The 14,082-nt window shown below is 38.4% G+C and overlaps 1 protein-coding gene across 1 annotated transcript in view; it reads right to left on the bottom strand.

Annotated features, from left to right (window-relative positions):
• MDN1 (midasin AAA ATPase 1) overlaps positions 1–14,082 on the bottom strand; it is a 104,824-nt gene that overhangs the window by 45,136 nt on the left and 45,606 nt on the right. Inside the window, 16 exon segments of the mRNA XM_059827939.1 lie at positions 165–274; positions 941–1,073; positions 1,883–1,996; positions 3,038–3,258; positions 4,351–4,553; positions 5,442–5,587; positions 6,157–6,365; positions 7,598–7,714; positions 8,001–8,160; positions 8,915–9,185; positions 9,333–9,593; positions 9,706–9,795; positions 10,936–11,124; positions 12,077–12,184; positions 12,276–12,473; positions 13,475–13,597. Coding sequence (XP_059683922.1) covers positions 165–274; positions 941–1,073; positions 1,883–1,996; positions 3,038–3,258; positions 4,351–4,553; positions 5,442–5,587; positions 6,157–6,365; positions 7,598–7,714; positions 8,001–8,160; positions 8,915–9,185; positions 9,333–9,593; positions 9,706–9,795; positions 10,936–11,124; positions 12,077–12,184; positions 12,276–12,473; positions 13,475–13,597 — 2,653 coding nt within the window.

The following is a 14,082-nucleotide window of genomic DNA, read 5'->3' as shown; positions in this document are numbered from 1 at the left end:
TTTTATGTATCATATTAGTCCTCATCTGACTGCTTTACATTCACATAATCTTCCTTTGCACATTCAGGACACACAATGTTTAAAGTACACATTTCATAACAGTACAAATTAACCATATTTCAAATTGACCATAAAACTGAAAGGAATAGTGAAAATCAACCCACCTTTGCGGAATTCTAGAGACATTCTTAAGACACTATTTCTTGGCTTCTTGCTGGTAATCAAATTCTTCTCAGTGTAGCTTCTTTTTTCACGTTCAAGAAATAATACTGCCCTGAATTAAAAGTAAAGTTGTTAGAAATTCGGTATCATTTTAAAGCCTTTGCCTTATGAGAATGGTGAACTACAAAAAGTGACATTTGATTCTTGTTTCATAATACAGTGAAATATCAAATGCAGCATAACTAATTGCTTGAATATGGTTTCTGCAGAAACAAGCTTCACAAAAAGCAGATTCCTGACTTCAGCAATCACCAGGAAGGAAAAAGTAGTGAGCTACTAAGCAGATGCAACACCACCACTTGTAGGATATGTGAGCAGCTGCTTCCTTATAGTATAACTGCAAAATCTGTGTACTTTTTACTCTTATTAAGAAAAGCAGTCCAAAACCAAAAGCAGGGCAACTATTTAAGTTTTATGTCAGAGATTTCACACTGCTGCTTCTGCCCCTTTTATGCTTTATCACAGTTCTGGTTTGTCCTTGAATTACTCCAGCCTATATGGAAAGCTGGGAGCCCTGCTCCCTATATTAAGTGTTTTGGTTTAGTCAGCATCTTCAGAAAACAGAGGCAAAGAATTTAAATACCAGGCAGAGTTTTGTACAGGTATTTTTGATCACATCTATCAACATTTAAAAACATACTTAGCAGATACTGCAAGTGTTTATATAGCACTGATTGCAGTCACTAGACAGTCTTCACAAGCTTTTTTTGTAACCTACCGATTTGCTACAGACTTCAAAAGGATTAGAAGCTGATCTGTGTGTTCCATTTCTGTATCAAAATTCATTGAATTTCTAATGATATCCAAAAACTGCATATTCCATCTTGGGTCCAGAGGCATCACATGTTCATCTGGAAAGGCAGGCAAGAGAAGACAGGACAGCAGTGGAAGCATTATTCAGTGAAAGACTTTCGTCAATCCCCCTGCCTATGCAAGAACATCAGAGGAAGAAAGAAGGAAGCCTAAGAGGAAGGCAGAGTCTTAAGCTCCCTCACTCCAGATATCCAAACAGAAAAGCATGAAGTTGACTGCAGGTTCTGTAAAACAGAACCCTGAAAGTAAATTAACCAGCGGTCAGAGCACGCAAAAAGACAGCCTGGAAACTCAAGTCCAACTCCCTTTTCCTTCAGTCTAGGCAAGACACCTAGGACCACCCATAAAGGGTCCAGTGTCACTGTATGTAGCTTTCATGCATCTAAAAAGCTTGGAAAGGAAACCACAGGCCTGAGCTCCCTGTAAAACACAGAGGGAATATTCTAGGCCTCAATATAGGTTTCAGATGGACCAACACAATGAATGCTGAGAAAGAACAGCATGCCTAAACTATCCCGTCAGAAAGGCATTAGATATATGCATCACTCCTAAAAACATCACTTAACATCTGAGCTGTAGGAATACACCTGGGTCACAGACACGCAGTCAGGATTCATAGTCACAGCACTCATATCAAATTTGCATAGGATGAATGCATTTAATTGCCATATTTGCAGTTCTAGACAGCAAGAATGGCTTTGTTGTTATTTCTTTTGCAACGAAAGCAATGTACAGTTAGAATTTAGCCTTTGTTTTGTTACACACATTTCTTCAGAAGGGTTGCAGTGTGTTCAGAGAACAAATAAAGGAAGCACCCATGTCTTATATCAATTTTTTTCCGAAGTACCTGTCATAGTTGGCTGTAGCAACTTGATCATGTTACTGACTCCAGATGAGAGGGGACTGGCATAGAAACTATCAAGGGCTACAGCACCTGCTTCCAGCTGAATCCGCACTGAATCTGTAGGTGAAGGGAAGAGAACATAGGTGTAAAAGACAGCATTTAGTACAAATAAATAAAACTAACTTCAACTGAACAAGCACAAGTAGCCTGAACCTCATCTGTGCATGCACTCGGAACATGCTGGTTGCTCTTATTTTGTATTAGCTCCAAGAGGTCTTAAAAGCATTGTAGAATATCATGGCCAAAGAGATAAATCCAGTAAAGAGTTCTAGTTAAACTGGTCATACTTCATGTATGCTATTAAAAATATGGTTTGTGAAAATCCATGAGTTTATACCTTCAAATCTTCCTCTCAGTACATCTGGTTTTGATTTTTTTTCCCAATTAAAAAAAAAAAAAATCACGTAAGAGCATACCTGTCATTAAAGTAACTTTCTAGGTATTTTCTAGTTTATAGACATACCTGCCTGGAAAGACAGCAAGATCAAGGCGGAGCAATCCTATTCATGTAGGGACAACACAGTCTGAGACTGCACACCATACAGGGAAGCTAAGTGTGTGAATTACTTGGACTAATGCCTGTCTTAAACTCTTGTGTTTCATGTGATTAATGTAATTAAGCAATGAATACCTCATCTCAGCTGCTACCCTGAATGTTCAGGCAACACAGCTTCAGGAAATCTCAGTTCTGCAGTTTTGCTGCTTTCTAACTCTTTGTATTTTAACACCAAATAAACAGAAGGCATTTTACTGCTTTCACTATCACTATCAAAAAAAAAAAAGTGAAGAGAAAGGCATATTTGCTTACATAGACCAAGAGGTATCCAAAAGTAACTGTAATTCAGAAGCAGTACAAGTTGCACACATGCTTGAATAATAAAAGGCACAGTTTAGCCCAAAGTCTCCTGTTGTCCCTAGCATGCACAACCTGTTTCTGGCTCTCTCTGGAGCCTCAATGCCCTTGATTTCGTGTGGATAGTTGAGAACTTTCATAGCAGACCATTTGAATGGTCTGGATGTTTTCATAAAAGACTTAGGATTTGTGAAAATATAATAAATCAGTCCTTAGGCAAAAAAGGAAGTTAAATAATTACATACCAAGCACCTGTGGCAGATTTTTGGCTAAGGAGTTAAGCCATTTAACTCTCAATGTCCAATCTTGATTGGTTGCCTTTTCTATGAACAATTTCACTGAAGCCTGGAGAACTTCCATTTTATCCATCCAGTTTGCATCGATCTCAACAGCACTGAATTTGAGACTCTCAGGATTAGCGGACTGCATAATTTTTTGAAGATCTTGCAGAGTCAGTGGTAGTGTCCTGAAACACAAAGAAGTGAAATCCAGCAATCCAGGGCTCGAACTGCCAGTTCCAGGAAAGAATGTATTTTGTAAGTCAAGCTACTCAGCATGCAACCATCTTTAGGCAAGAAGGTAGCAATGCAATCATCTCTCCCCTTTTCTTTATTTAGCTTTAAAGCCAGTTTCCAACTTCCAGTCAGTTGGGGGTGTCTACTATTAGGAACTCACTATTGCTAAAATCTCAAGCAGTGCCAGAAGTGAATATGCATAGCATTTCACTGAGAAATTAGAAATGATTTGTGCACCATAATGATATGCAAAGGTAGGTTAAAAAAGACAAAGACAGGAGAGAGCGTCATTGATAAAAAAACCCAGCATGTTGCTAAGGTTTTACAATTTCAACATTATATCTTAGTACTAACTTCTACAGCTTCTTCTTTCACTGGAAGCAAACCACAGTACCTGTCCACAGTAGGTCACTAAGAAAAGCAGGTAGGAAGGAAAATTTTGCACCAGTGTTGCGAAAGTAACAGTTATATTGCTCAAGAAATCATTAAGAGTTCTTGCATATGGCCCCTGCGCATGAGATTTCTTTCAAACAGATCTGTTTGAAAGAGGAAATTTGTTTTTTCACCTGAAGGTACTGGACCTAAAGTAACTGATGAATAATTGTTTACATGAAAGTAGGAAGCACAGAGGATTGTTATTCAATTAGTTTTAAATATATCACTCATTTTTTTAAAGCTCAGAAGGAAACTGAAGGACGAGATTTTGGGGGCTCTTACTACCTTGTAAACCCAGTGTTTGCATCCACATTTTCTTCTAAATGCCTACTCCTAACTGAACTCAAAATGGGTCAAATGTACTTATTGAAGATTGAATAGAGTCAAGTATTTTGGACTGAAGAATAAACCAGTAAATAATTAAACTTGTATTTGTAATGGTTGCACAGAAAGGTAACAGGCGCCTCAGTTACAGAGTGTGACTACCAGTTTCTACCTGCCCAATTTGCTCAAGACAAAGTTTTGCAGGGACCAATGACATGCCATCAGTATTTCACACATATCTTGGTTCTTACTCATTTATTAGACAAAAAGTGTTTCTTCCCTACCTGCAGTTTTTAAGGTTTAGTCTATTCAGACAATACATTAGGACCTGTGCATCGCTCCGGACTGTCGAAAGAAGTGAGTCTTCAGCTGCAAACAGACCTGTAGGCAGGGAGTCTGGCCACAATCCCATTGCTAGCAGGGCATCACCCCAGATTTCATGGGAAGCCAGAGATGAAGCATGCCTCGTAACCAATTCTAACACAAGCTACAACAAACAACCAAAAAGCAGTTTAGAATCGTATTCAAACATGTATTCAAGTACAATAGCTCAGGGAACATTTTAATTTCATAATAAATACATGTAATCATTATAAACCAAATGTTCTACAGACACTATATAACCTACACGATAAAGTACCAAAACATTCCAGCCCCACGTGAAATAAAATACTGTAGGGTTTAGAAGAGGAAGTGACTATTGCTATCTCCAGATGGCAGTGTGCACAGTGTTTCATGGTATAGATTGATCAGTATTAATATCCCAAAGTCTCAGCTGAAGCTGTTAAAAAACAAGTAAGCCTCAGAGTCCAACTGGGATACTCTCTGGCTCCCTTACACTGCAAAAGTGAGCCACTATCTACAGAATGTCTAACGAACCATATTTATCCCCCAGGGAGTATCTCAATAAGCACATCGCAGATTTATAGTCTTTATGCAACTCGCACTCATGTCACCTCTGTCTCCAGCAGCATGCCAACAGGCTGAGAAAATATGTCACAAAAGGACAGATGACAGCTGAAATTCAACGTACTTCACCATTCAGTACCAAAAAAAACCCAACTTCCGGAGCTTCAACTGATCTGTTAGAGTAAGTTATATGCAGAACTGTACTGCTTACACTGGAGCCAAAAAAGGCTCAGAATCTAAAAGATACAGAAAATGTCCCAATGCCACTTAACCCCTCCTCTTCATCACCTGACAGATGCCTGAGAGGACGTTTAAAATCGTTTGGTTCCTCTGTCCAAGAGCACTATCTTCATCAACCCCAGGCTCAGGCATTTGGGATACAGGATCTCAAACACTAGCCTCATGAAATGGTATTTTTCACTTATCTAGATGATGTAAGAAAAGCTTTCAAATACAGGACTTTTACCTTTTGGTTAACCTGCAGTTGTTGTGAGCGGCCATAAATTTCCCAACAGGCTCTGTAAAAAGACTTTGCTAATCCAAGGCCTCTTTGTATCTGCTGTACAATTAGAACAGCAGCCTGAAGCAAAGGTGACAAAGATGACACAGAACCTGAAAGATACACAGCATTTAGGGTGATCCGAATATTTAGTAATTGTCAGCCCTTTAACCCTCTGAGGACAAACACCACTTTAGACCCTGAGGAAGATCCAAAACAAGTAAATCATACTGGGTCCTGAAAATTGAATGGGTTCTTCCCAAGGTTAATAAGAAAATCTGACAAGACTGTAAATAACAGGTGACCAGCTCAAAATAAGACATCAAGCAGCTGAGATGAATGAAACTCAATGTCATCTTGCTCCAAAGAACAACTTCAATAGGCCTTGTCCAAACCCTCTATTTCGCTGATTTTTACTTAGAATATATTGCCTTCCCTCTAGCAATAGAAAACTGACACTTCTCAGTGTCCAGTGTCTCCTTACAAAGCACTCCAGTTACCATCTTTTTATGATTTGGGCCTACTTCCTGAGAACACAAAACCCAACCTGATTATACTTTTATGCCTTTAGTTATATCAGCACATAACACAATAAAATAACCAAACTTTAATATTAATGAGTTAATCCAAATATCTGTAGTGAGCCCAAGTCATTGACAAATACTGAACAGACTTTTCTTACCTGCTATTGCCGCCTTGGTTTCTGAATGCACAGCCATAAGCGCATCGCAGATGCTGTCTCCCACTAAACCCAAACCATGCAGGAGTAACTTCAAATCCAGATTGTCCAATATATTTCCATCGTTCTCCCCGGGAACGTAAATTTCAATCCCACGATTCCGCATGGCTCTGGATATTTCCCCATGAACAGGATCCATGGAAAGGAAAAGCCTGTTGGGTATTAGAAGAGAATAGTTCAGTCAGAAGGCGCCTACAATGATCATCTAGTCCAACTGCCTTACATTCTTAAGATGTAACTGAGGGCTTTAAACTAGCCCTCCAGAACCACCAAATCTGCTCTTCCATAAAGTAAATTCATCTTCATAAAAATGAGGACACTGATACCTAGAAAGCCAGAGACATCTACTGAATTTAAATGAGAAATCTGTATGAATAATTGTACTTTGAAATTAGCTACAGATATATTGCATGATTTTTAACTCAGTTATATCTGAGCTATGTCTATTTTATCATTTGCCTGCTTACAAAAAAAAGTTAAACTATGCCTCTGAGCTATAAAGAATACTTCTAAAAGTCTTAGCAACGGCTTCAGATAAATTTGTGCTATTTAAAAACCAAAGTATCCAACACCCAAGCAGTTAATACTGTCAGTAGACATCTCTTAAAAGCAAGGAGGAAAAAAAAACCTTCTGAGATACAATTCAGCAAAAATAGGTTTCTGAAAAGTCAAAGATCTTGTTTCCAAATTCAGACGAACCAGAGCATATCAGTCCCAATATTCTTTTCATGAATTTATAAAAGGTAGGAGTTATACAGAATACTCTGTATGTTATCCTCCGATCTCTCCCAGAGACTACTTCAGGTCTGAGAGAATACAGACTGTCTGTTTTGGGTTTTGTTTGGTTTTTTGCGGGTTTGTTTGTTTGGTTTTGGGTTTTTTTTTTTTTTTTTGTTTAGGTTGGGTTTTTTTTTTTTTTAAAAAGTTCTGTCACTGCAGGAAACTCAAATTTATGGATGGGATGGAAAAAGCTGGGAAGAAAATCATGTCCATATACCAGCTTTGGTTACCAACGTATCTGAATACTTCACCATCTTCAACACATATATCCTCAACTCCATTACAGTGAGACAGGGAAGTGCTGAAATCCTAAACTAGAAATGGAGAATCAAGGCAGAGGTATACTGCTATGAATTTTCCAGTGTAATAGTCTGTGCTGCAACAGGGATATAAAGCCAAGCCTCTTAGGCTCTCTATCATATGCTCATCACAGTGCAGTTTTCTTCCTTGCCAGACAGACAGTGTCACTACAGTACATGGTAAACTGAACAGCATTCAAAATACCAAAAGACTGGCTCACTGCTGACATTTTTTTTTTCTAAACCTGCTATTTGGTATGAAAAAAAAAAAGGCAAAAAAACCGCAGAAAAGCAAAGCAAAGCACCTGAAGTTTGGATGAGGAGCTATTGTAGGAATTGTGCCATCTATCACACCTCTCTCACTCATGGTAAGTACGCCTCCTGGTTCAAGTAAAGCATTCAAGCGGTCCAGCACAGAAGGGCTATATTCAAAAGAAATTTATATGGTTATAAAAAGGTAACAACTTGATCCCTTTCTGGTCTTAAGCAAAAAGCCAAACAGCTAATTATGTTAAAAGGTAACAGGAAAACTACCAACTGCTAAGCTGTCTAAGGAGGAAGACACTCTTCCAGAAAATCTAAGTTACTGTTCCCATGTATTGTTATCAAACGCAAAATGTTCAGTTGTGAAACATACAGTAAGAGACAAAGTCATTTAGGGAGGTCAAGGGATTTACTCAGTGAAACAAGGCCACTAAAATCTCTTACTTGCAGAAGTTAACATTGTCCATCAACAGCCAGTCTCCGGACTGCAGGGCCTGAACCAACATCCCATCCACCCACTCGAAAGTGCCACGGCTGTTACGTTCAGCAGCCTGGGTCTGCTGAAGCTTGAAACGCCGGAACTCATCCACCAGGTGAGCAAACTCTGAAAGGAAGTATATCTTACATCAAGACTTACATTACTGATGTAGCTTCCTGTTCCAGTCAAGAAAAACAATATTTATTTTGTTAATAAACATGTATGCTTCCTACCTTTTAGGGGAACATAACAGCAGAGACTCCAACTCTTCAATTAGCCTCCCATGGACAAAATCCATGAGGACGCAGGGGTTTTGCAAGCACAGAGAAATATAAACTAGACTGACACTTTTCTCCCTAAACAGACACTTTTCGCCACCCCTTCTCCCCCATTAGATGAAGTTTGATAGATATTAATGCCATATTTTAGACAATGATTAAAAAAAAAGGGGGGGGAAGAAAAAACAACCCACCCATTATTCTGCTGGCATTTGTAAAGTTCAGCTGATTAATGCTTCAGAGAACAAATGCAAGAATAGAATATCTAAACTCCCTCTCTTAGGAATACAAGATAAGAGCTGTATTACATCATATGCTGAGTAGCTCAGTACAGAAGAATTTGAGTGTGGACTACTGATTGCTACCAGGTGTAACTACACATAAAAAGTAAACCTGAAGAACCATCACCAATGTAACTTTTTCAGAAGCCAGGCTGTTATGTAAGTAGTATGAAGCAACAGTATTGACAAGAAAAAACCTACACACACACACACACACCCCCCCCAGCCAAGTTTTCTCAGGCCTTCACTGCAGATTTATGTATTTCTATTACTTTCTTCAGAGGAAGATAGGCTTTACTTCAAATTGCCCACCATACATACCTGCCTTTGAGTAAGAATTTATTTTGTTGTTTAGTCGCTGGGTAAGTACAAGTATTCCCTCCAGCTTGCTCACTAATTCAGCTGTAACACTTCTACCTCCTTCACCCAGAGTTTTGGGTTTGTAATTCAGGATGAAATTGCTCCAAGCACGCAGCACAAGTTCAGCATCATCTGCACAAATTTCTGTCAGGAGAAGACTGTCCCTTACTAGTGTGCTCACAGCATTCTCCACTTTTTCCAGCAGGCACTGCCATGGCCTATTGATATCAACCTGCAAACATGCCATTATGGAGTTAGTTCATCCAGAAGACTGTGGTGCCTAAGGCTCCATTTGGTGCTTAAACACTAAGATCACAGTAGACTGGCAACTGTTAGGTAGGAAGGAGAAATATCGCCATATTACCAAAACAGTATTTACCTGTTCAAATCCACCCAGGAGTTCAGTTGTATCCATCGCACTGTTCATTGCCATGATTTTTAGTCGATGGCCGGTCAGATGGGCCAGCAGCTCAACAAGACTGGTTTTGCCAACAGCTGCCGGACCCACCAGGATTACCATCCAGCTCATGTGCACACATTTCATTATAGACTCAAGGGACTGCAGTGAATGATGCAGAAGTGAGAGACTTCTGCCAGGACAAGGAATATAGTTGCCACGAGAAAGAACTGAATAACCGATCTGGAAGGGATGAGACACACATGGGTGAGTACTTAAAGAGGCAAATGGGAGCTCAGCTGTGCAAGCTGCTTCCTTCTCTCTCCATTCCCTAAACCTTTTGTCAACAGCTTACCTGAACATTATATGGAGTGATGTGAAACTCTCTGGTTCCTGTATACACATCAGCCTCCTGGCCAAAAACATCTCTAAATATAGATATAACCTAGAACAGTTCAAAGAGCAAAAGAGACTTATCAGTCTTAAGTTATCCATTGTTCTGAAGATTTACTTCTAAAGTAGCCTTCGTTCTCAGCTCCACAGCCATGTGATAGTTATTGACACAGTTTAATCGCAAGCGTCATTTCATTCAAAGTGCAGCAAGCAATTAAAGTGAGTGTGAGCTGCCCACAGCATCCCCTTCACCAGCCATGCTTTCCTGTGACTTGAAATACTGTAAGTAATGTTTCTCTAACAAAATACTGGGAAAGAAGTCACTCCCTAAGTAAGCTCTTTGATAATACACAAAAATATAATAATACTACAGAAAGGGGAAAAGTAAACACATGAGAAAAATATCCAGTCACATACAGTCAGTAACTTCAGCCTTACAATCTGATTGACTTTTAGTTTAATACCATTTAAATTTCATGAAATTAAACAAAAAGCAAAGGATTTCTAGGCAAGAGAGGGATAAGTAGGTGTCAAAGGTGGAATAACAACTACAATGAGTGTGTTTTATTAGAGGAGCCTTAAACAGTGAGCTTAAACAGAATGAGGGGAGCAATTTGACAAGCAGATGAAAGAAGTGACAGATAAATAAAAGTCAATAAAAGAAATCCAAGCCAGAACATTTAAAAATGCTTTCAGGAAAGGGTAGAACTACGGGACTTTTTTTTTTTTTTTTTTTTTAACTTACTGTACTGACACAAATGCTTTTTAAGCATAACTTTAAGAATCTCTCCATATCTCAGTGCTATTTCTCTTCTCTGCTCCCTATCTTCTCCTTCCTCACAAATATGCACGTAACCCATGCCACTTCTATGAGAATGTTACTATTTAATACAGAATCACACCAGAATATGTTGTGTTTTGCTCTGTTTAAGTCCTTTGTTATTCTACTTGCACTCATCTACACCAACTTTCTGCTTTTATACTAGTAGGTAATTAAACTGATATTTTAAATGACAAGTGAAGCAGGTACATGCAGGTACATATGTCAAACCTCAAACCCCCAAACGAATCTATTTTTCTTTTGTAAGAGGTAACGTCTATGAATGAATTGCAAGGCATCTTCAAATTTACACTTAGATTTCTAGAAATACTTCCTGACAATCTGAAGAGCAAGGAATAATATACAGCTCACCTTTTCCTTGTCTTCCCTGGTTCTCATTCTTTCTCCGTATACCAAAAACACATGCTGGCCTGGATCATAACATCCTGGTGACTGGTCAACAAGCATAAGCTGGCACCAGCGGAAAAGATCACGCAAGTTGAACTCCCAGGGTCCTCCTTTCTGTCCCCACATTTTTTCAGCCATTACTTCTTTGTCAATCTGTAATAAGTAGTAATTAAAAAAAAAAAAATATCTTTTATTCCACTCACGTGCTGGTCTTCAAATATTTTTTACAAAATTCAACTGAACTTCTGCCTTTGGCACTGCTTACAAGACAGAGGACAATATAAAGAGCAAGCTTATTCACTTTCCTGAAGATGTGAGGAACTAAAGCTTGATCTAGTTTGTCTCTCATCTACTAATTCTCTTAACACTTATCTCAATTTTCCTTTTTACTCTTGCACTCTATAAATGAGTATTCAGTAAGATGCTGCCACAAAAGATTTTATGTAAGGCCACAGAATACTACTTTCTCTTAATATTGCTACACTTCTTCTGTTTCATGACATGAAGATTAAACGCAAATTCAGAAGCATAACCATAAATAAAATTCTTACTGTGAATTTTATATCCTGCACTTTGCGCAAAATAACAGCACGTAAGCCACAAAATAGCTACTAAGTTGATGCCTTACAATTAATGCTTGTTGAAAACCTTTTATATTAGCAAAAATTTAGATCCGAGCATCTCTGAATACTTTGCCATAGACAAATCCTATCAGTAAAGATTTTTCCTTTTATTGGTCTCTCAGTGTTCCAGAAGAATGCCACATAACCTTACAAGCTTCTGCAAAGGTCAGATGCTGCTTTCACTAACAACATCCCATAATAAAGAGCAAGATTAAAAATTCAGACAAGAAACAGAAATACACGTTTCAGTTCTTGTTAATAACACCTCTTCAGTTATCAACCAAGTATCTGATTGTAGTGGTACAGGAATTCAGGTGGGTTTCAGTGGTGTTCTTTACCTTCTTCTGCATGTGCTTCCACTCCTCTTTTTTACCCAAGTACTTCTCTATAAAAATGCTTGGAAATGTAATATTAGACTTAATTTTTTAACCTTACTGCATTCTGCCTACTTCTACACAAAATAAATTAAAATATATATTTACCTTGTTATTGAAAGCAACCATTTTAGTGATAATACTTTTATCAATAGCAGGAAACAGCGTATTCCCAATAAACTCCATATCTTCTGCTGATAGTGGATCCACATACACCTGTAGAATCAAGAGCATGCCAAGTGTTGATATAGCCAGAAAACCACAAGACAGCATCATGACATAGTTTAAACCAAGCAAATAAGCTTGCCTGTGTAAATCTATTAAGAAAGGACTTGGGCAGACCCTTTCTTCCACCTCCTTGTCTGTACGGATTCTGGCATCCAAAAATCTTAGTCTTCTTGTGCTGTACATGAAAATTCATTCCCAATTCTGGAACATAAATCTCTGCTCTGTGGTCAAAGCATGCGTTTAGCCCTTCTAATACAGACTGAGAAGCCAGATTCAACTGAGGAAAGAAATAAGGATACAATATCAATGCTCCACAAAACACTTTTGCATAATCTCTAGTTTAACAGTCTGGGATACACAGAAGGTAAAATTCAATTTCCTTGCCGTTCTAGCACTGTCATCTGCTATTACCTCAAGCTAGACTGTTATTACACTGGAGCAACAAAACTGTAATTAACACTTTTCCTTATGTGCACTTGCTATTTGTAGTGTTTTCACCATGATAACAAAACAATTCTCCATTGTAAAATCTGCATGTTCAAGACGTTTCTTTTGAACTTATGTTTATACATTTGTGACATTTGAAGTGTTGTTTGTTTGCTTGGTTTTTAAATGAAGGTAGTCTGGGTTATGTAAATATCATGGTTGTTTAAAGTGGTATTCTTCACAATAGGAGGAAAAAAAAAGTATAGAAACAGCTGAAGAATTTAAGATTTTGTGCTCTGCAATGATTAGAATGCACATTGCCAATAAGTGAGCTATGTGCATGCATATGCTTGAAAGCACTTGCTACATGGTACATGAACAAACCTGTGGTGGCAGGATAGCTTATACTGACAAAATGGAACTCTTCTTCATCTCAATTAAATCAGTACCCAACACAGTATATAAGTCCCATGTAAGAGCATGTATACCAAAACACTGTTGACACTCTTCCCAAAAAACTTGCAAATGTAAATCAAATATAACCTTGGTTTTCTGCAGTAATTTAGGATGGGATTGAATCCTTGTTCTCTTGTCTAAAAGAGGTCTAGTCAAAGCCGGTCTTTTACACTCCCTCTATGGAGGGCCCATGGGCAGAGAGACTTTGTAGAGGGACATTAATTTTCTCTTAAGCAGAACGATCACTTTCAATGGGGCACTAGATGCCCATAGCTAAACGTAAGCAAAATTAATTTCAATCACCAACCCTTGAAGGTATTTATCCTACATGCTAAAATCATCACCTTTGCTCTTCCAGAACATTCCATTTTATTTGTGCCCCAAACTTGAATTTACCTCATCTAATACAATCCAGTGTCCAGCCTTTAATGCTGCTAGTAGTGGTCCATCACGCCAGGCAAATTCTCCTCCCTTCCCACCTTCAACAGGCAAGTCTGTCCCAAACAAGTCTGTCACGTCCTTTGGGAGTAGAGAACGGGGTGGGGGAAGGCAGGAAATTACAAAACTCCACAAAAGTTCATAAACAGCCTTTGTTAACTTTCCTTCACATTTTCTCCCTCCCCTTTAAATGGAGCTAAAATGTAGGTATTAAAAAAATTTCAGTAACTGCAAGATGCTAAAAGCTTTTCCATGATGGGACTCCAATGACCAGCTACTATATTTAACAACAAAAAATTAAATTGGAACAGAAAAGCTAAAAAGCCTTAAAGCTGTTTTCAAGTAACTTTGCAGAAGCCAAAAAACCACAGTAGACAAAGATACACATGTTTTCACTTGAAAAGAAGAGAAAAATCTGGGAATTGGCATTCGCTCACAGAAGCTCACTGCTCTTTCTGGTTCCCCCTTCCCGTTTAGTTTTATCTTGAGACCAAGAAGGAAAAATTGACACTTCAGACTCAGTGCCAAACTTAAAAAGTACTATGCTTAAGTTAAACAAAGCCTCC

This window comes from Gavia stellata, chromosome 2 (assembly GCF_030936135.1).
Source record: "Gavia stellata isolate bGavSte3 chromosome 2, bGavSte3.hap2, whole genome shotgun sequence".
NCBI classification, from domain to species: Eukaryota; Metazoa; Chordata; class Aves; order Gaviiformes; family Gaviidae; genus Gavia; species Gavia stellata.
Note: the sequence above shows the minus strand (reverse complement) of the source record. Positions and strands in the feature narration are given on the sequence as shown.